Raw genomic sequence first — 22876 nt, forward strand, 5'->3', positions numbered from 1 at the left:
CCCGAGGGGCGCCCTAGCGTGACCCACAGCCGAGCCCCTTTCTGGCCTGGGAGGCCGATGGCCGCGAGCTCCCCAGGCTGGGCCTGGTAGCAGCTGGGCCTCGCACACCTAGTTTCCCCAGCCTCAGGGGCCCCCCTCCCTCTCCACCTCCGCTGCCGCGCCACCCCCCTCTCCCCGAGAGGTCACCACGAAAGGGTTAAGGGCTGGGGTGAGGAAGTCCATCCCACAGGCTCGATGATTGGCCGTTCGGCTCCTGGCCGGCCCCCCACCGCTTGGCCATAGGCCCGCTGGCCGGCTCCGCCCCTCTCAGGCTGCCTGCTCCGGGGGAAGCGCGCTGCTCTGCTAAAGGGGGAGGCAGAGCGCCCAGCGCCCAGTCCCCTACCCTTTCCCCTACCCCTGCTCCTGCTCGAGCTCCTACTCCTGCTCCTGCTCCCGCTCTCGTTCAGTGTTGCGCTCCCGATCGCGCTCGGGTTCCGGCTCCAGCTCCCACTAGTGCTTGGTCTGGAGCTCCCAATCGCTCTCCAGCTTCAGTTCCAGCTCCAGCTCCGGCTCCCGGCTCCAGCGCCGCTCCGCGCAGGGTGAGCCATCCCCGATCCCTCCGGCGGGGCGGAGAGGGAGAGTAGGGCCGGGGAAAGCTGTCAGGAGCAGAGCTATGGTAAGGGCAGAGCCCCCTGGGCGGGCGTAGGGCGGGCCTGAACCTAGCTGAGCAGCTCGGGGTGAATCCCTGTGGTCGGGGCGAGCTGACTTCGGGGCATTCTAGAGTGGCTAGTGGAGATTCTGAGCACTGCGTTCCGGAGTGGGGTTCCATTTCAACCTTTCGCAGCTGCGGGGTTGGGTTCGATTGCTGCGAGCCAAAGTTGCGAGATTGGGTTCGATTTGTGCGTTCCAGATTTGCAGAGTTGGGTTCATTTCAGTGTTCCTGAGCGCTCCGTTTGGATTCGTTATCAGCGTTCCAAACAGCCCGTTAAGCATTCGATTTTAGCATGCTAGAGCCGGGTTGGATTTGTTCGTAGGGTCTCATAACAGCTGATCTTGGGCTCAGTTGTGAGGGTTCCAGTTTGCAGAGTTAGTTTTAGTTCCAGGGTTGGAGGGGCGCGATTGAGCTCGGGTTTTTGAGTCTTCCAATTGCGTTGGGACTCAGGGTTCTAGCGCTGGGGTCAGGATCTCTTCAGAGCAAAATTTCAGGGTTTGTTTTGATTAGGGTCAGAGAATTTCAGAGTGACTGGTTAGGGTTTAGTTCGGTTCAAACAGTTCTGGTTCTGGGTTGTTGGAGCCAGAGTGGGAAAATGAGGGAGCCTTCAGCTCATTGGAAATGGAATCTCCTCCCACCCCACTTAGGCACCCTAAGTTTTTTATGTTCACAAAGGGAATCGTGATTTAGGCAGCTGGGGAAAGGTGGTCTCAGATTCCAGCAAGGGGAGGCAAGACCCTTGAGACTTGGGGAGGAGACTAGGAATGGTGGGGGGAAGGGGACAGAGCAGAGAAATCAAGAAGATGGAGGGAGGAAGGAGAGAAAAGCTTTCATTTGGGAGGGAAAGAAGAGATCAGGGGAGAAAATAGGAGAAAGCTGAGGAGGAGACAAAATTGGGTATTGTGGGAAGGGCAGAAAAAGGTACAGAAGGAGGAAGGAAAGGAGCTGAGGGCTTAAACTCTTCAAGGGAGAAGGGGACAGAAGAGAATGAAGGAGAAAGGGAAGAAGAGGCCCAGAAAAAGGTTTGAAAGGAAGGACAGGAACAGAAGGGACGGAGTATAAATTCTTGGAGGAGCCAGAGGAGTGGGATTTTTTTGGGTGTCTCTGAACCAGCCCCCACAGTTTCTGGGGAAGGTTCCAGAGTTATATATGAGGGAAGGCAACCCAGAGTTGGAAGTTATTTCTAGCCTCCATTCTTCTCCTTGCCCACTCAGGTTCCTGGTAGCTGCCCAAGCTTGCCCAGACCTTATGAGAAAGGGGACAGACCAAGCTGGGCATCTAAGTGTCTGCTTCCTAGACCCAAGGTAGAGGGGCGGATCCCCTGAAGTCCTCCACACTGCATACAGCATCACAGAAGGCCCAAGCAGGGGGGATCCTGTGAACATAGAATGTTGGAGATGGAAAAAGACCCTTGAGATGATTTCTCCCAAGTCTTTCTTGTTTAAAAATGAAATAACAATAACTGATACTTCTATATCAATTTTACATTTAGAAAGGTCTTGATATTATCTCATTTGATCCTCTCAGTCATCCTGTAATGGAGGTACTGAAGGCATTATTATGCCTATTTTACAGATAAAGAATATGGTCACATAACTAGTGTCAAAAGTGGGATTTGAATTCAGGCCTTCTTGTCTCTGAGACCTTTATCTATTCAGCCATACTACCTAGTGGAAAGATGGTCAGAGAATCTAAATGATCTGTCTAATTTCCTTAGGCTAGTAAGTTGTTGATCTGGGAATAGGACCCCGTCCTCTGGTCCTTTTAATATCCTTTCTTGCTTCTTAGCAATAACCAATTTAAAACTTGTTATGTATTGGTGACTGGATGGATGGGGTCTAGGTTAGGTACTATCATTGTTCTGCTGATCTTGGAAAAGTCCTTCTCTGACCCTCAGTTTTTCTGCTCTGTGAAATGGGGACAAGTACTCAGGTTTGCTTGAAGGTCAGAGTTTTGGCAGAGACTATTGTTAGGGTACTAGGTGGCTGAGAGGAATGGGATCATCTAAGTCCCAGCCAAGCTGCTGGTTATCACTTTTTAGCTGCTTGAAGTTGTTTTGTGTAGGTAAGAGAGATCTTGAGCAATTTACTTTTCTCTAGAACTCTAGTTTCTTCATCAATAAACAAGGGGATGAGACTAGGCACCTCCTTGCTCTGACATTCTGGCTTCTTAGGTCCCTCCCAGCTCTGACATTCTGCCCTCTTACTTCCTCTAGAGAAGAGGAACCCTGAATGACTCTAAAAATGAAGCAATGATCCTGTAATAAGGGTAGCTCCGTATTAGATTTCTTCTTTTCTTTGATAGCCTCCTTGCCAATGGATTCCTCCTCATTTCTATAGCATTTGGTGACAAGTATGTCTCCCACTCAATTTTCCATTTATGCTGTGTCTCCCCAGACATGATATTTTTTATTGCCAACTTTTGGAGCTGGAAGGGGCCTCTGAGGTCATCTAAGCCAGCTACTCACTCACCCATTGCAGGAATCCCCTTTACAGCATCTCTGACGCAGGTGGGCTCCCCGTCTTAGCTCAAATACCACCATGGACAGGGAGCTCACTCTCCATGCATTTGAACTCACATTAAGGTTACAGTACATTGAGGGGAGGATAACTCCAAGAAGTCATTTAATCTGTAGAGTGCCTCCTTGCTGGTTTGCAAGTCTAGCTTCAAATCATTCCAGAAAGCTAGCCATCTTTTCTTAAAAACACCGGGGAAGAAGACTTCCAATCTCAGCTGTGGTATGCCATTATTAGCTGTATGATCATGGGCAAGGAGTTTATCCTTCTAGATTTTGGTTATTGATTTTCTTCTCCTAGAATCTGTCAATTTCTCACAGAATTTTTGTAAAGAAAGACCCCAGGGGAGTTTACAAATGGACAGCTGATTCTTCACATGAACAGGGTCCTCTTTAACCTGTGGCTCACATGGAGAGCCTTAGATCCTGGAACTGAGTTTGCTGGATGAATTGAGTGAGTGCATTATCTAGTATGATCCTCACATTTTACAGGTGAGGAAACTGAGGCCCAGAGCAGAGAAGCTACTGGCCTTACAATTACACAGCTGCTAAGGGTCAGAACCTGGATTCAGACCCAGATGTTCTCCAGGCCTTGCCAGGAAAGGCAACGTGGTAACCCACAGTGGCAAGAGTGACAGGTTTGGATTCAGAGGACATAAGTTCAAATCCATCTGTTGTCACTTATTATCTGTGTGACCTTGGGTGTTTCTCAGCCTCTCCAAGTTTCAGTTTCCTCATCTGGAAAATAAAAGGGTTGAAATGGATGGCCTCCAGTGTCCCTTCTAGCTCAAGAACGATCAGCCTATGGGAGCCTCGTAGTCCCCAAATCCAGAGGTTTTTCCAGGACAACATGTTGCTGCTGTTATTACTAACACTCATCATCCCTCAATTAGATTTGTTCTGCTTTGGTCCAGAGATGAGAATGAACAATGGATGGAGGTTGCCGGAGGCAGTTTTAGGTTTCACATAAGGAAAGAAGTTTTCTTTCAAATTCACATTTGAATTGAAGTAATGGACTGATAGAGGAGGGTTCTGCAGCAGGGCAGATGGAAAGGTCTTGTGGTCTGGAGGGTTCTGCAGCAGGGCAGTTGGTAAGGTCTGGTAACAACTGGAGATGATCCTGGGCTACTTCCAGGGAGGTGAGGACTTCCCCTTCTATGGAAGTTTACAAGCAAGTTTCCAACCAGAGGACACTTATTGGATGTCTTCTCAAAGAGATTTGTTTTCAAGTATAGATTAGACTAGCTGGCCTTTGAGGTCCCCTTTCTGAGATTTTGTTAACTCTGAATTCTAATTGAGAAATTCTACTTAGTACCAAATCTTGCTCCTTGACTGTTGAATGAAGTTTGACTATCATGGAAAAGGGGGAAGATTAGACTTTGAGAACCATTTAACAAACATCTATTAGCTAATCATTTTGCACAAGTCCTGAACAAAGTGGAAATTAGAGGGAATAATGGCATAGTCCCACTCTAATAGGAGAGGTTGGGTTTCTGTTTTTAAAAAAATCAGGGACAGCTTGGTGGCTCAGTGTATAGAAAAACAGGTCTAGAGATGGGAGGTATGGGTTCAAATCTGGCCTCAGACACTTCCTGGCTATGTGCCAAGGCAAGTTACTTAACTCCAAGTGCTTAATTACCACTCTTCTGCTTTGGAACCAATACTCAGTATTGATTCCAAGACAAGAGGTTAGGATTACAAAATTTTTTCTTTAATTTTAAATTTAAAAAAATCAACCAGGGACAGCTGGGTAGCTCAGTGGATTGAGAGCCAGGCCTAGAGATGGGAGGTCCTGGGTTCAGATCTGCTCTCAGACACTTCCCAGCTGTGTGACCCTGGGCAAGTCACTTAACCCCCATTGCCTAGCCCTTACTACTCTTCTGCCTTGGAACCAATACATAGTATTTATTCCAAGATGGAAGGTAGGAGTTTTTTTTTTTTTTAATCAACCTATTACATATAGCTGAGTAATTTAAGGAAGTTATTATTATCCCCATCTTATGGAAAAGGGAAATCATTTACTGATTTCCATACAGCTTGTAAGTATTCAAGCTGAGACTAGAATAAACTTTTTCTGACTACAAGCCAAGTGGATTTCCCCATTACTTCTGTGGTTATTAAGAAGCAGAGGAACTGGGGGCAGCTGGGTGGATCAGTGGATAGAGAGCCAGTCCTAGAGAGAGGAGGTCCTGGGTTCAAATCTAGATTCAGACACTTCTTAACCATGTGACCCTGGATAAGTCACTTAACCCCCATTGTCTAGCCCTTACTGTTCTGTCTTGGAACCCATATACAGTTTTTATTCTAAGATGGAAGGTGAGGGTTTTGTTTTTGTTTTTAAACGAAGCAGAGGAGCTTACTTCTGGGGCATATATATCAGGTAGAGCTTCATGGAGCAGGTGACATTTGAACTAGCCATTTAGGCATGTGTTAGATTTTGTAGGCAGCCACAGTGCAGTCAATAGAGTGCTGGATCTGGAGTTAGAAAGACTCATCCTCCTGAATTCTAATCCAGTCTCAGAATCTTACTAGCTGTGTAACTCTGGACAAGTCACTGAACCTTGTTTGCCTCAGTTTCCTCATCTGTAAAATGACCCAGAGAAAGAAGTGGCAAAACACTCCAGGAAAACCCCAGATGAGGTCACATAGAGTCAGACATGCCTGAACAACAACAACAATAACAAAAGATATTGTGAGGCAGAATATGCGTGTTTATTTCAGACCTGGGGAACAGCTTAGGCAAATGTATGGTGGTGGGAAATTGCAGGGTATATCTGGGGAATGGTGAGTTTGCTCAGAATGTCAGTTGTGTAAAGAGCAGCAAGAGATCAGGCTGGCTACGCCTGTTAGAACTCTCTGAAGGCCAGGCTGAAGAGTGTGGAAATGAGATTCAGAAGAAACTAGGTCAGCTAATGGTGTGAATTGTTGACACCCAGAGGGGCAGAGGGTTCCTGAGCCAGTCCCTATTCTTTAGCCCTGACATAAGTGGCGATCCTCCCAAGATCTGGTAACTCTACACTGTTGATATCAAGACTCTTCAGCCTGTGTTCTGAAGGCGTCTCCCTCTCTGGGAGTGGGACAGGACAGGAGGGGATGATGGGGGGGTGGATTTAAGCCCCATCCAAACAAAGCCATGTTCTTCCCCCGCCTGCTCAGCCAAGTTTCCTCAGTCCCTCAGGGTTCTTCTCCATGACGTGTTCCCAGAGAGTTCACATTCCGTTTCCCAGCTACCCTCTAGATGTAGCCAATGTTCCCTGATTCCCTAGACTGGGGCCATTAACCCTTCTTGGGAAGATGGCGCCACCATCTATAGGATTCTTGGATTTTGACCTGGAAGGAACCTTTGAGGCCATACAGACAAACCTCCTCATTGAACAGATGGGGAAACTGAGGTTCAGATAATTAAGAGACTTATCCAGAGTCACACAGCTAGTCAGTGCTGGAGCTGGGTTCGAGCCCAACTCTCTTCCCTTTATGTCACTTGGCCAACTCAAATAGGTTGAAATCCCCAATGTGGGGTGCTGAGTAAGAATAATTCCTTACATTCATATGTTTCTCCTTTTTCGGTGTGGTTGTTATATAATTATCTTATACAACACCTCAGAATGGATAAAGGACTTGTCTAAGGTCACACAGACGTAGATCTAGCATAAACCATTAGTTCTCTAGTGATTTAAATATATAGTACTTTGTACTACAGTAGTTCCTTAATAATAACTAGGAGCTAGGTAGCACATGCCAAGCCTAGAGTCAGGAAGACCAGAGTTAAAATCTGGCTGTAGACACTTATTAGCTGTTTGACCCTGGGCAAGCTAATTAACCCTGTTTGCCTCAATTTCCTCTTCTGTAAAATGAGCTGGAGAAGGAAATGGCAAATCATTGAACGGAGTTTGAATAGCATGGAAAAGGGGGAAGGGAATGCTTTGAGAACCCCTTAACAGACATCTATTAGTCACTCATTTTGTACAGGTCTTGTCAAATAGTGGATTTTTGTCCCCAAAGCTGGGATCTTTGGGCTTGTCATAGACTGTCTTGCTGAGGTCACTTGTCCCAAGGCTATTCCACTGATCCTCCTTTCTGTCTCTTAGCCAGTACAATACTGAGCCCTGAAGGCAGTGGAAGTTAGAAGGAAAGGAGAGAAGAACGATACAGTCCCTGCCCTGTTGAAGTTTATGGTTTAGCAGGAAAGATTGGATTTTACATATTTTTAAAAAGTAACCCATTACATAGAGTTCACTAATTTAAGGGAGTTATTGTTTTCCCACTTTATAGAAAAAAGAAGTGACTTACCCAAGGCCATACAGTTTCCAAAGTGTGACTGGCATCAGTTTTTTCTAACTACAAGTCTAGTGGACTTTCCCAATGGTGCTGTGACTATTCAGAGGTAAAGGATACTCCTGTATCTTTTCCAAAATAAAACCCAAATGAGGTCATGAAGAGTTGGGCACAGCTGGAAAAACTGAAAAACCACCACCATATTTAAATAGTACCTACTATGTGCCAGGCACATAGTAAGTGCTTTACAAATATTATATCATTTAACCCTCCCAACAACTATTATCCCCATTTTACATTTGAGCAAATTGAGGCAGACAGAGGTTGAGTGACAAGGGCCACAGAGTTAGTCAGTGTCTAAGGATTTGAACTCAGGACTTACTGACCACAGGTCCAGAGCTCAATGCACTATGGTACCACATAGTGTCTCACAGCCAGGAGGCCATTGGGTATAGTGGATAGAGCCTTAGTTTAGGTATCAAGGGATCTTATCCTTGATCTCCTTACTCTCTTTGGGACCCTGGACAAGTTGTTCCCTATCCTTGGCTTCTGTTTTCTTAAAAAGGAAATGAGAGGGAGCAGCTGGATAGCTTAGTGGATGGAGAGCCAGGCCTAGAGACTGTAGGTCCTGGGTTCAAATCTGGCCTCAGGCACTTCCTGGCTGTGTGACCCTGATCAAGTCACTGAACCCCCATTGCCTACTCCTTACCACTCTTCTGCCTTGGAACCAATACAGAGTTTTGATTCTAAGACTGAAGGTGAGGGTTTAAGAAAAATAAAATAAAATAAAATAAAATGAGAGAGTAAAATGGACTAGATGGGCTCTGAGGTCTCTTCCACCTTTAGAACCAGGACTCTATAACCCTGGAAGTTTATCTTTCCACATGGGACAGATGAAGAAACACTCAAAGAGGCAGGGATCCCGCAGACTCACAAAGCTGGTAGATGTCGAGTTGAGATTTGAACCCAGGTCTGCTGGTCTTCCCACTCTTCCCTGCTGCCTTCTCTGTACTTACATAACACCTACAGGTTTGAGAACACCTTCCAGGTCTGGGAGGTGCAGGGTGTAAGTAAGAATTGTTATCTAGGGGCAGCTAAATGGCTCAGTGGATAGTGTGAAGGACCTGGGTGTGAATCTTGTCTCAGATACTTCCTAGCTTTGGGATCCTGGGTAAGTCACTTAACTTCTATTGCTTGGCTCTTCCTTAGTATCAATTCTAAGAAGATAAAGGTGTTTTTTTTTTTAAAGAATTGTTATCTCCATTTATAAGAAATACAGGAGGACCTGGGTTCTAATCCTGCTTCTGACTGGCACTGGGCAAGACACTTACCTCTTAGTGACTCTTTCTAAGTTGTACTTACTTTGGCAGAGGGAGCCTTCTTTGGGATTTCTCTCTCCCAGTGAGATCACAGATCTGGTCCTTAGCCCTACTTTACAGATGAAGAAACTTAAGCGTCAACCAGGTTTAAGTGATGTTTCTCACTTATTCACAAATCTGGGAAGTGTTTAGTGTAGACACCCGTTCAGGTCCAGTGCAGCTGTTTTGGATGCACTGCCCCCTTCTTGACTAAGACCTCCCAAGCCACAGACCTGAGTTCTAGAGCAAGCAAAGGCATGGAGGTGGGAGAATATAGTGTCAGGTAGGAACAGGCAGGTTAGGACAGGGGAGATGAGTTCTATAGTTGTCTAGACTGTAGAATACAGGGCACAGAATAGTATGACAGAAGGTAGGAAGAATGCCTGGCCTGGAGTCAGACCCAGCTTCCTGAGTTCAGATCTGGCCTTAGAAACTTCCTAGCTGTGTGACCCTGGACAAGTCACTTCACCCTGTTCCCCTCAGTTTCCCATATCCCTCAAATGAGCTGGAGAAGGACATGGCAAACCACTCCAGCATCTTTGCCAAGAAACCCCTAGAAATGGGGGCAGGAAGCATCAGGTATGCCTGGAAAACAATATCAAAAAGGAGGAAGGCAGGTTGGAGCTAGATTCCCAATTGCCTCTCCTGCTTGGCTTTGGACTTTGGTCCAGAGGCACTAGGGAGCTACTGAAGCTTCTGCTGGAGTCAACTAGATATTGTGTAATCTGGCAGCCTTCCTGTTTCCCAGGATTCCCTTCCCACGCAGCTTGGCTCCTGGCTAAGCTCAGGGCCACCCTGATAGTGAGATCGTCCTAAGAGCGGGGTACGAGGTCTAGGACAAGGAGGAAACTCTGGGAGAGAACAGAGCAGTCTCGGGGGGGGGGGGGGGGCACAGGGCTTCAGGTGCCTCGTGGGAAGCCCCAGGGGGCTGGGGGGGCCGGGAGGGGGGGACCTTGGCCCAACTGGCAGAGGAGAGGGGCCAGTGGTTGGAGGCGATGTGTCCTCTCAGGCAGGGTCTGCCAAAGGCCACTTGTTGGTTCCACGGCTTACTCATATTCCCCTGCAGAGCCAGAGATGGACAAATTGTTCTGTTTGGAAACTTTCTAAATAACATGGATACCTTGTTTCCCCGGCAGAATCAGGGCAGCCAGCTGCAAAAGCCTGGGGCTCAGGGGCTCCCCAGCAGAGATTCTGCCTGGAGAGAGTGCCCCATGCCCCCCCCCCTTCTGTCTCCCTTTGTCTCTCTTTGCTCATATGGTCCCTATCCTCAGGAAAGAAAGAGGACCTGAGTTCAAGTTCTGCCCCAGACACTTATTACCTGTGTGAGCTTGGATGACTTACTTGCCCTCAGTTTCTTCATCTGTAAAATGACCATATAATATATGTAAAACCCAGGGTGGGAGGTAGCTGGGTAGCTCAGTGAATTGAGAGCCAGGCCTAGAGGTGGGAGGTCCTGGGTTCAGATCTGACCTCAGACACTTCCCAGCTGTGTGACCCTGGGCAAGTCACTTAACCCCCTTTGCCTAGCCCTTACTACTCTTCTGCCTTGGAACCAGTATTGATTCTAAAACAGAAGGTGAGGGTTTTAAAAAAAAACAGTGGAATTATTTGTTGCCTCTGGGAGAAGGGAGGGAGGAGGGAAGGGAAAGAACATGAATCCTGTAACCATGGAAAAATATTCTAAATTAATTAGTTAAATTAATTAAAAATAAAATAAAATGACCACATAGACTTCTAAAGGCCCCTTCCAGCCCTAGACCAGTGATCCTATGCCTCCCTCTCCATCCCAGCCTCTATTAAAAAATCCTTATTGTTCGAGATCCAGCCCAGAATCTATCTATCCTCTGAGCAGTCCTAGGATATCTCACCCCCACCCTGGTGAAAGCCCTGCCTCAGATTCCTCTTTCCTCCAGTATGAGACTATCCTGGTGTCCCAGAATTTGTTTGGCTAGATCAAAAAATCACTAGGGCAATTTTTGTGTATTCTGCCCATTTTCCAGATAAGAAAATGGAGGCTCAGGGATTTTTGCCTCAGATCACACATCTAGTTATTATTGGAGCTGGGATACTAATCCAGATCACCTTGACTTTTTGTCCTGTGCTTTTTTTTTCTTCACACAAGTCTTTGCCACCGAAGACATCCAGGGAAGAAGATTGAAACATCTAAGCGGGACATGGTCCTTTTTATTTTATTTTATTTTTTTAAACCCTCACCTCCCATCTTAGAATCAATACTGTCTATAGGTTCTAAGGCAGAAGAGTGGTAAGGGCTAGGCAATGGGGGTTAAGTGACTTGCTACCCAGGGATCCACAGCTAGGAGGTATCTGAGGTCAGATTTGAACCCAAGACCTTCCATCTCTGGGCCTGACTCTCAATCTACTGAGTAACCCAGCTGCCCCCTTATTTTATTTTTCTTAAAACCCTTACCTTTTGTCTTAGGACCAATGCTGTGTATTGGTTCCGAGGCAGAAAAGCAGTAAGGACTAGGCAATGGGGGTTAAGTGACTTGTCCAGGGTCACATAGCTAGGAAGGGTATGAGGCCAGATTTGATCCCAGGATCTTCCCTCTCTGTGCCTGGCTCTCCATCCACCGAGCCATCCAACTGCCCCCAATATGGTCCCTTTTTACAACGAACATAGAGAAGCAGTATGGTATAGTGAATAGAGCCAGCCTAAAGACCTAAATTCAAGTCCTGCCTCGGGCACATCCTGGCTGTGTGACCCTGTTCAAGTCACTCTACTTCTCTGGGCTTTAGGCAGCTCTCTACAACCATCATTTGCAGAGAAGGTACCATCTTGCTTTGGTAAGAAGGAATTTTCTCACCCGGCTACAATAATCTTTATCCCTCTCTTGATCCCTAGTGTACAGTCTTATGGGGGAAATGGGTATATAGTGACCAGAGTGACCCAGAGGATCACATGTGAAGTGAATAGGGGGGCAGCGGGCTCAGAGAGGCTTGCTTGGAGGAGACGACTCCTGAGTCAAGGAGGGGAGCTGAGGGAGGGGGCTGGAAGGGGGTGCTCTGTGGCCATCAAGCTTGGACCAATGGGAGGTGCTTTTATTGTCCCTAGTCCAAATGGATGTTCGGCCTCAGTGACAGAAGCAAATGACCAGTGGGTGAGCCTAAGCCACAGGATTCTGTGGAAACTGGGTCTGGGAGTGGGAGGAGGGGTGTAGCTGTGCCCCCAAAGTGCCAGGATCTGCCCTCTCTACTTCCCTTTTCCTTTCATCATTTCCTCTGTTCTCATATCTTCACCCAGTGAGCGACGGGGGCCCTGTGAAGTGTCGTGCTCCTGGCAAGGTTGGCATAGGGAAGGGGCGAGAGAGTGGGCAACAGAAACACGATCACTTTCTTTTTTGGTCTTTGTACCAATTCTTTTTTTTTAAGCCCTTACCTTCCATCCAGGGCTAGGCAACAGGGTTAAGTGACTTGCCTATAGTCACACAGCTAAGAAGTTTCTAAGGCCAAATTTGAAGTCCTGCTTATCCCCCTCTTCATAGCAATTTGAAGACAGAAGGGCAAGGGCTAGCCAACAGGATTAAGAGACTTGTCCAGGGTCACACAGCCAGGAAGTGTCAGGGATTAGATTTGAACCCAGGTCCTCCCAACTCCAGCCTGGCGCTCTATTCACTGTGCCACCTAGCTGCCCCTAGAACATAATTGCTTTCAAAGGAACGGCTACTTGCTTGCCCAGAGGGGTCCACTAGTTGCTGTTTGATTCCCAACAGGACATGCTTTAAATCTTGAGTGCTGTGAAAGACCTGGGCTCTGGCCCAGATTTCCTGTGTCACTTCGGGCTTCATTTCCCCAGGCTCCAATTCCCTCATTTGTAAAATGAGAAAGTCGGGTTCGATGCTCTCGATGCTGGATCCCCTTCCAATGCTCCTCGGCCCATTTTTCTGTTGTGTAAATGGCTTTGAAATACCGCCTCATCTCTGAGGCTTGGGTAGTTAGGTGACACAGTGGATAGAATGCTGGTTCTAGAGATAGGAAGCCTCATCTTCTCATCTAGTCTCAGATACTAGCTGTGTCACCCTGGACAAGTCACTTCACCCTCTTTGCCTCAGTTTCCTCACCTAGAAAATGGGCTAGAGAAGGAAATGGTAAACCACTTCAGTATCTCTGCCAAGAAAACCCTAAATGAGGTCAGAAGAATCAGACACAACTGAAAAATCACTGATCAACAACTCTGAAGTCTTCCTAGGTTGCCATTGTCTTTTCTCCCTTTCTGTGCCCAGGGCAGACTTAAATCCTTCCTAGTCATCCTTATTTGCTATTTTCTTGATTCCTTCTCCCACCCTTCAGTTTCTTGCCACCCCTGAGGATTCCTTTGCTCACCCCTGACTTCCCGTTCCTTCCTGACGTGTCTGCAGAGCTGTAACTGCGTCCGGCCACACGTGTATGTTTCTCATCGAAGACAGTTCAGTGTCTGGAGAGTGTCTTGGATGAGAGGGAGGAGGGCTGCCTTTGAATCACTGCTCTTCCACTGCCTGGGCGAGTGATGCGAGCAAATCATTTCCTCTTTTTGAAATTGTTTCCTCATCTGTAAAATGGGGGCAAGGACACTTCTGCTTATTGTCTGTCACAGGGGAGTTGTGAGGAGATTCTTTGGAAATGGGATTGAACTATGTCTCTATGGCAATGTGAGCTAATGCTCTCCTTCATGAGCTCCAGGGGGGCAGAAACTCTGTCTTTCTGGAAAACTCATGCTTGTAAATGGGCATTTTATAAAGACTCTGGAGACTCATCAGGCCGACTGTTCTCTTCATGCATTATTCTTGCCTATCAGTGGTCAGTTGTGATTAAGTCTGAGCCAGGATCAGTTGTGGACTGGGTAGGAAACACTCCACGAGGAATGAGGTGAATGAAGCAGCAGAAACCCACCTCTTAGATTCACAGAATGTCAGAGCTCTGGGGGAATCTTAGAACAGAGAATGTCAGAGTTGAGAGAGACCTTAGAACAGGGAATGTCAGAGCTGGGAGAGACCTTAGAACAGAGAATGTCAGAGCTAATAGAGACCTTAGAACAGAGTCTGTCAGAGCTGGGAGAGACCTTAGAACAGAGAATGTCAGAGCTGGGAGAGAGCTTAGAACAGAGAATATCAGAATTGGGAGGGACCTTAGAACAGAGAATGTCAGAGCTGGGAGAGACCTTAGAACAGAGAATGTCAGAGCTGGGAGAGACCTTAGAACAGAGAATGTCAGAGGTGGGAGAGACCTTAGAACAGAGAATATCAGAATTGGGAGGGACCTTAGAACAGAGAATGTCAGAGCTGGGAGAGACCTTAGAACAGAGAATGTCAGAGGTGGGAGAGACCTTAGAATAGAGACTGTCAGAGCTGGGAGAGACCTTAGAACAGAGAATGTCAGAGCTGGGAGAGAGCTTAGAACAGAGAATGTCAGAGCTGGGAGAGCCCTTAGAACAGAGAATGTCAGAGCTGGGAGGGACCTTAGAACAGAGAGTGTCAGAGGTGGGAGAGACCTTAGAATAGAGACTGTCAGAGCTGGGAGAGACTTTAGAACAGAGAATGTCAGAGCTGGGAGAGACCTTAGAACAGAGACTGTCAGAGCTGGGAGGGACCTTAGAACAGAGAGTGTCAGAGGTGGGAGAGACCTTAGAATAGAGACTGTCAGAGCTGGGAGAGACCTTAGAACAGAGAATGTCAGAGCTGGGAGAGCCCTTAGAACAGAGAATGTCAGAGCTGGGAGGGACCTTAGAACAGAGAGTGTCAGAGGTGGGAGAGACCTTAGAACAGAGACTGTCAGAGCTGGGAGAGACCTTAGAACAGAGACTGTCAGAGCTGGGAGAGAGCTTAGAACAGAGAATATCAGAATTGGGAGGGACCTTAGAACAGAGAATGTCAGAGCTGGGAGAGACCTTAGAACAGAGAATATCAGAATTGGGAGGGACCTTAGAACAGAGAATGTCAGAGCTGGGAGAGACCTTAGAACAGAGAATGTCAGAGCTGGGAGAGAGCTTAGAACAGAGAATGTCAGAGCTGGGAGAGCCCTTAGAACAGAGAATGTCAGAGCTGGGAGGGACCTTAGAACAGAGAGTGTCAGAGGTGGGAGAGACCTTAGAATAGAGACTGTCAGAGCTGGGAGAGACTTTAGAACAGAGAATGTCAGAGCTGGGAGGGACCTTAGAACAGAGAATGTCAGATCTGGGAAGGACCTTAGAACCTAGAATGTCAGAGCTGGGAGAGCCCTTAGAACAGAGAATGTCATAGCTGGGAGAGACCTTAGAACAGAGACTGTCAGAGCTGGGAGAGACCTTAGAACAGAGACTGTCAGAGCTGGGAGGGACCTTAGAACAGAGAGTGTCAGAGGTGGGAGAGACCTTAGAATAGAGACTGTCAGAGCTGGGAGAGACCTTAGAACAGAGAATGTCAGAGCTGAAAGGTCCTTAGAACAAAGAATGTCAGATCTGGGAAGGACCTTAGAACCTAGAATGTCAGAGCTGGGAGAGACCTTAGAACAGAGAATGTCAGAGCTGGGAGAGACCTTAGAACAGAGACTGTCAGAGCTGGGAGAGACCTTAGAACAGAGAATGTCAGAGCTGGTAGAGACCTTAGAACAGAGACTGTCAGAGCTGGGAGAGACCTTAGAACAGAGACTGTCAGAGCTGGGAGAGACCTTAGAACAGAGAATGTCAGAGCTGGAAGAGAGCTTAGAACAGAGAATGTCAGAGCTGGGAGAGACCTTAGAACAGAGACTGTCAGAGGTGGGAAAGACCTTAGAACAGAGAATGTCAGAGCTGGGAGAGACCTTAGAACAGAGACTGTCAGAACAGGGAGAGATCTTAGAACAGAGAATGTCAGAGGTGGGAGAGACCTTAGAACAGAGACTGTCAGAGCTGGGAGAGACATTAGAACAGAGAATGTCAGAGCTGAAAGGTCCTTAGAAGAAAGAATGTCAGATCTGGGAAGGACCTTAGGATACAGCATATCTGAACTGGAAGAGATCTTACAACAGATGTCAGGGCTGGAAAGGAGCTTAGAATAGTGGATGTTGGAGCTGGGAGAGAGTTTCCAATAGAGAATAGCAAAATGAGGGGAGAACCTAGAATAGAGGATACCCCTACTGGGAAGATGAGGCTCTTAGAAAACAGAATGTCAGCATTGGAAGGGAACTTAAAACGAAGAATATTAGAACATGAAATATCAGAGATGGAAGAGGGCAGGTGCCAGTTTCAGTGTCTATTCAGAGAGATCTTAGAATATACTATTTAGAACACAAAATGGAAATGGCTCTGAAATACTGCCTCCTCTTTGAAACTCGGGTAGTTAGGTGACACAGTCGATACAATGCTGGTTCTAGTGTCAGGAAGTCTCATTTTTACATCCAGCTTCAGACATTTACTAGCTGTACCACCCTGGCAAGTCACTTCACCCTGTTTGCCTCAGTTTCCTCATATGTAAATTGAGCTGGAGAAGGAAATGGCAAACCACTCCAAGATCTTTGCTAAGAAAACTTCAAATGGAGTCATGAAGAGTCAGACCCAACTACAAAATGACTGGACAACAACCACTTTGAAGCCTTCCTGGATTGGCTGTAATTGTTTTCCCCTTACCCTGCCCAGGGCAGACTTAATCCCTCCTAGTTATTCCTATTCCCTATTTTCTTGATTCCTTCTCTCACCCTTCAGTTTCCTGCCACCCCTGAGGATTCCCTTGCTCACCCCTGACTTCCTGTTCCTCCTTGACATGTCTGCTGAGCTGTGTCTGTGGGACCTTAGAAACCATCTGATCTAAGGCTCTTATTTTATGGATGGAGAAACTGAGTCCCAGCAATGTGCCATAATTTGCCTGGAGACACCTAATTAGTGGTAGAACCATGACTAGTCCCTGGAACCCAGCTTCAGACCGAGCAGCATCATGGCGACCACTCCCATGAGAAAAAGCACACACACCTCGCCAGAGCATGGGGTCTTCTCCCCTGAGCAAGTCTCCTGGCTTCAAGCCAATGTTGACATTACAGGTAAATATTAACATTACAGTGTTTACAGTATAATATTATTCCTACTGGCTGCCTCCCTGAACACTTGGCAGAGCTAAAGCAGGAGGGAGGGGGCCCCAGGGAGCAGTGCTTCCCCGCCTTTTGGGACCAGTGCCCATGCTCACACACACCGCAAACAGATCCTTCCCCAGCCACCCACTCGAAGGGCCCCAGGGCAGCAGGGGAATGGGGGTAGGGGACACCGCAGACCCCGGGCCCCTCAGGAATGATGGGAGAAGGGGAGCTGCCATTTCTCAGCCTAGCCAAAGAGTCACACCTCCAGTTCCATGGTTTGTGCTCCCTGAGGTCCCTCCCAGTGTTGACATTCCTTGTTCCTGTGGTCCCCTCCAGCCCTGGGATCCCAGACTTAGAATTGGGGGGGTCTTAGAGGTCTTCTGGGCTGGCAAATGAGTATCTTCAAAGAAGGGGGATAAGCGAGGAAGACATCCAGATGGAGGGGGCGTGTGGTAGACTTAGGACCAGATAGATCAGTCTTAGGAGGCAGCTAGGTAGTTCAGGGGATAGAGTGCTGGGTGGGGAGTCAGAAAGATCTGAATTCAGATCTAGCTTTAGACACTAGCTGTGTGACCCTGGGCAAGTCACTTTGCCTTAATCTACTAGAAAAAAATAGGAAGTCACTCCAGGGTCTTTGTCAAGAAAATTGCATGGATGGCATGGTCCATAAGGCCACAAAGAGTCAGATATGACTGAACAGCAACTGCAATCACAAGGTCCATCTTAGCCTCTGCCCAGGGAAGTTTCTTTCTGAGGTTACCTGAAAGGCCTTTGTCTAACACACTCCCAAATCTCTGAGGGCCTGGACTCAGGCCTTTGGGAAAGAACCTCCCCTTCCACCCGCCCACCCCCACCTCCAAGAGGTCCATCCTTAGGCAAAGCCACACAGAGGATGGCCTTGTGGGAGTATCAAGTCACGGGATCCCACGCAAGCTCTACAGAGCTCTGGAGCCGCTGGACCCCGGGCCGCTGTCCAGCATCCCTGCCTGCATTTCCGTTCCCCCTCCAAACACAAATATCCGATTCCACTCACTGCTCCTGGGAGGGCGGCCCCTTGAAGGGCGGGAGAGCTACCCGATAGCTAAATAGCAGTGACCTTGGCACCCTGGTCCTGGAGCCGGAGCGACCGGGAGCTACGAGAGAGACAGAAACACAGAAGTAGAAATCACTTATAATAATGGAAATATACTAGCATAGTGAATATAATAAAATAAAAGTTAGAATAATAACTTTTACATAATCTTTGAAGGCTTGAAAAGCACTTTACAAATTTAATCTTCACAACCACCCTGGGAGGTAGATGCTATTATTATCCCCATGTTATAGATGAGGAAACTGAGGCAGATGGAGAGTAAGCAACTTGCCCAGGGTCATACAGATAGCAAGAAACTGAGGCTGCATTGGAACCAAGGTCTTCCTGATTCTTGACTTCAAGTGCAGTGTTCTAACCATTGCACCACCTAGCCAAATGGGAATTGTGGCTCTATTCTTGTGTGACCTTGGGCAAATTTACCTTCTCTGGGTTTTCTCATCTGTAAAATGTCTAGGTTAGACTAGTTAGTCTCTAAAATTCCTTTCAGTTCCAATTCCTATGACCCTATAATATTGGGGAAAAACAGTTTGGAGACTTCTTTTGAAAAGCAAGTCCCTACTATGTGCCAGAACACAGAACTAAGTACTGGGAAAGAGGAAGAAGGTTGGGAGTAAAATGTTTTCTGGGGGAAGGAAACATATGGCAAGAAGGACTTTATTTCTGGTCTTATATCTCCTTCCAACCTGCAGGGAAGAAGACAGTTCTGAGAGGGGGTGGGGTGGGGGGTAGGGCAGGACAAGACCCTACCTTGACTCCTAGCTACTGTTTATTTGGTAGCAGTTTATAGCAGGATGGTATGGTGCCATCAGAGCCTCTTTCCCATAAATGTTTCTCTATCTGCTAAAATGGCTTCACTTGGGGCTTTAGAAATAGTTAGGAAGACATCCTGTTAGAGTTCATAAAGGCAGGGTGGAAAGAGGAGAAGTCTGAGGGGCAGCTAGGTAGCTCAATGGATAGAATGCCAGGCCTGGGAGTCAGGAGGGAGGGAGGGAGGGAGGGAGGGAGGGAAGGAAGGAAGGAAGGAAGGAAGGAAGGAAGGAAGGAAGGAAGGAAGGAAGGAAGGAAGGAAGGAAGGAAGGAAGGAAGGAAGGAAGGAAGGAAGGAAGGAAGGAAGGAAGGAAGGAAGGAAGGAAGGAAGGAAGGAAGGAAGGAAGGAAGGAAGGAAGGAAGGAAGGAAGGAAGGAAGGAAGGAAGGAAGGAAGGAAGGAAGGAAGGAAGGAAGGAAGGAAGGAAGGAAGGAAGGAAGGATCTGAGAGCCAGGAGACCTGAGATCTTGCCTTGGATTGTCCAGTTGAACTCCGAGGACATGGGTTCAAATTTTTTTCCTGGTGACCTTCCCCTCTTTGGGTATCTGTTTCTCCATTCAGAAACTAAAGAGGTTGCATTAGATACACCAAATGGCTTCTAAGTTCGTTTCTAGCTCTCAATTTAGAACTCTGATGAGCGTGGGAAATAAAGGGCTTGGCTCTGCCAGGAGGCACATACCAGCAGGAGTCTGAAGCTGACTGATCTCTTGAGCTGCAGTGGGCTAAACTGATCTGATGTCTGCACTAAGGTCATCAGTGTCATGTTGAGCCCCTGGGATCAGGAGGCCACCTGGTTGCCCAAGGGCCAGAGGATTGACCTAGGGCAGAAACAGCAAGTCCCAGCAGTAGTGGGAGCAGGCTCATGAGGACACCCCATAGGGAAAACTACTCAGAAGAAAGGAAAAGAGGAAGGGAGGGAAGGAGGGGGAAAAGGGGGGGAAAGAAGGAAGGAAGGAGTGGAGGGAAGGTGGGAAAGAGGAAGGGAAGAAGGAAGGAAGGAAGGAAGGAAGGAAGGAAGGAAGGAAGGAAGGAAGGAAGGAAGGAAGGAAGGAAGGAAGGAAGGAAGGAAGGAAGGAAGGAAGGAAGGAAAGAAATGATCAGAAGGCTGTGTAATCATAGTGACCAAGCTTGGTTACAGTGAAGAACTGAACAAATGGACCTGACTCCTTTGCTCAGATGGAGGACTCTGGATATGAAATATTGCATTTGTTCTCAGACATGGTTAATGTGTTAGTGAGCTCCTTTCTTGATCTTTTTCCCCCTCTTTTTAAATCTTTGTTACAAGGGACAGCTCACTAAGTAACAAGGTAGGGGAAGGATCAATTAAGTCATGAATGTGACCCAAAAACAAACGATGCCCCCCATTTTTAACGAGAGGCTGGACTAGATGATTTCTAAGGCACCCACAGATGGTCTGGGGAAACAAAACATCAGAGATGGAAGGAACTTTAAAGACCATGCAGCCAACCCCCTTTATTTTACAGAACAGGAAACTGAGGCTTAGAGAGAGAAGTGCCATTGCCCATGGTTACTGGGATTCGAGCACACGCATCTTCATGCCAATCCCATGCCTTCTTTTGTGCTATATTGCCCAATCTCGAGAACTTGAAGGCCCAGAGTTGGAAGAAAGAGGGGAGCAGACCCTGGAAGCTTGTGTGAGGGAGGAGCTCCTTCCCTGCTGACCACCCGCCTCTCAAACACCAGCTGACCCTTTTTGGGGGCCTTTCTTTCTTGTTCAGCCATGAGAGCCCTGTCATGGAGGTCGTGGGGGGTGGGGCCGAGGGGGGAGAGGAGAGCCGAGCACTCTGACCTCCAGCTCCTTTTTCTCTGACCTCTCAGCGTGGCCCTGGAGGGAGGGGTCCTGCCCGGTCCTGCCCTTCTCTCACTTTGAAATATTTCAAAGGAAAATACGGAGAGAGAAAGGAAACAGAGCCACAGCCCTCAGCCCTCTGCCCAGCCTTGATCTTTGGTAATAGAGCAGCCGTCAGGACTCTGTGTGTGTGTTTATTTTTGTATGTGGATGTTGTGTTTGTGTATGTGTGTTTATGCATGTATATGTTTGTGGGAGCATATTTGTCCTTGTGTGCATGCGTGTTTGTGTGTATATGTGTGCGTTGGTGTATTTGGGGAACAGGGAAAATCTTGGGCCAAGCTACTTGGGGACCACGTCTTTGAAGTTCTTTTTTATGATGAATCGAGACATCTGCAAAACTGGCCATTTACACATACACACACAGAGCAGAATCCCCCAAGCAGCTCCATCTGTGCATCCCCATTTCATAGCTGGATTGTACAAGCCACTTTCCTTTGCAGAGCCCAGTGAGGCAGCTCATGTTTATTCCCATTTTGTAGAAGGAGAAATCAAGGCTCAGACGAGGGGCAATGACTTGCCCAGGGTGACAAAACCACTGGAAGTCCTTTTGAGGGCTGAGATTTGAACCAGGGAATCTCTTCATTCCAGGGCCACTGTGCCCCACACACTGGGAAGTCATGGGGGCCAGGAAGACAACAGGTCCTGTTTGGACAGTGCTCGAAGGCATTATCTGCCCCATTGCAGATGCCAGTTGTTTCCCCAGAAGCAATGTGAACTCCTTGAGGATAAAGAGTATTTTCTCTTTTTTTTTTTGGCCTTTGTACCCCCAACAGGTGGCACAAGACATGATAAATGATTGGTAGATGATGAAAAAATTGCTCGGGATAAGAACTGGGTTTGTGATTTCATGATTTTATTGATATGAGGAACTCCTGGGTGAAGAAATAGTTAACATATATTGTTAAGGTTTCTAGAAAATCCTTTGCCATTATCTCATGTGATCCTCAGGTTATTATCTCCATTTTATAGATGATATATAGATTTATAGATATAGATATAGATTCTGAGGGTCAAGAAGGTTACTTACCTAGTCACCCAGCTAATAATGGTCAGAACCAGGATTTGAACTTGGGACTTCCTGGCTCCAGGTCCAAGGCTCTGTCTGCCATGATGCCTAGGTGCCCCTAACTCTTATGCATCTTGGAGAATTGCCTTCAGCATGGACAAGCGACTTCTCTGGGAATGAGTCCTAACTAGGATATGGATTGGGAAGTAAGACCCAAGTTCAAATCCTGTTCTGATAGGTATTTCTGTTATTGTTCATTTGTTTCAACCTTGTCTGGCTTTTCCTGGCCCCATTTGGGGTTTTCTTGGCAAAGACACTGGACTAGTTTGCTGTTTCCTTTTCCAGCTCCTTTTATGGGCGAGGAAATGAAGGTAAGCAGTGACTTGCCCAGGGTCACAGTGTCAGAGACCAGATTTCCACTCAGGTCTAGGCAATGGGGGTTGAGTGACTTGTTGAGGGTCACACAGCTGGGAAGTATCTGAGGCCAGATTCTCCCATCTCCAGATTTAGCTCTCTATCCATTGAGCCATGGTGGCTCATTTTAGACTGGTGGAGTTTGAGGTGCCTATGGGCCATGCTTTCAACATTCTTGAGAGGAAAGCTATGCAAATGTAATTATCATTCCCATATTCCAGATGAAAAAGGACAGGAATCCAGAGCAGGAATTTGCCCTAAATCACAAAGCAAAACGATGGTAGAGCTCGGCCTCAAATCTAGGTTCTCATACGCTTTTAGAAAAATTGTTTATTGATATTTTTTGTTTTTATATTAAATTCATTTCCAAATTTTCTCCTCTTCCCCCCCCCCTCAAAAATTATCCATTCAAACTAGAGAAGAGAAAAAAATCAGATTTTATTTTGTTATGGTCTCTTTCTTTCTATTTATTTTATTTTCCTGGTTCTGCTAAATTCACTTTGCATCAATTCTTATGAATCTTTCCAAGATTCTTGATAGTCTTCACATTCACTTTTCTTACAGCACAGTATTATTTCTATTATGTTCACGTACCACAGTTTATTTGGGGCATCTGGGTAACACAGTAGATAGAGTCAGGAAAACCTGAGTTCAAACCCAGTCTCAGATACTCAGACACTCAGACTAGCTGTGTGACCCTAGGCAAGTCACGTCACCCTGTTTGCCTCAGTTTCCTCATTTGTAAAATGGAAAAGGAAATGACGAAGCCCTCCAGTATCTTTGTTGAGAAAACCCCAACTGGGGTCATGAAGAAATAGAAACAACTGAC

At 47.1% G+C, this 22876-nt stretch overlaps 1 protein-coding gene across 2 annotated transcripts in view; it reads left to right on the forward strand.

Moving 5' to 3' along the window:
* Window positions 1–285: 285 nt before the first annotated feature.
* Window positions 286–22876, forward strand: part of ECE1 (endothelin converting enzyme 1) — a 198700-nt gene continuing 176109 nt past the window's right edge. The window contains exon 1 of one of the 2 annotated variants that reach the window (XM_007491232.3): window positions 286–578. Coding sequence is in view for 1 of the 2 variants with exons in the window: in XM_007491231.2 (XP_007491293.1) it covers window positions 653–655 (3 nt within the window). In the remaining variant the exon portion in view is untranslated. Of the gene's footprint in view, window positions 656–22876 lie in introns of both variants that reach the window. The other variant, XM_007491231.2, reaches the window with a different exon arrangement.

This window comes from Monodelphis domestica, chromosome 4, assembly GCF_027887165.1.
Source record: "Monodelphis domestica isolate mMonDom1 chromosome 4, mMonDom1.pri, whole genome shotgun sequence".
NCBI lineage: Eukaryota > Metazoa > Chordata > Mammalia > Didelphimorphia > Didelphidae > Monodelphis > Monodelphis domestica.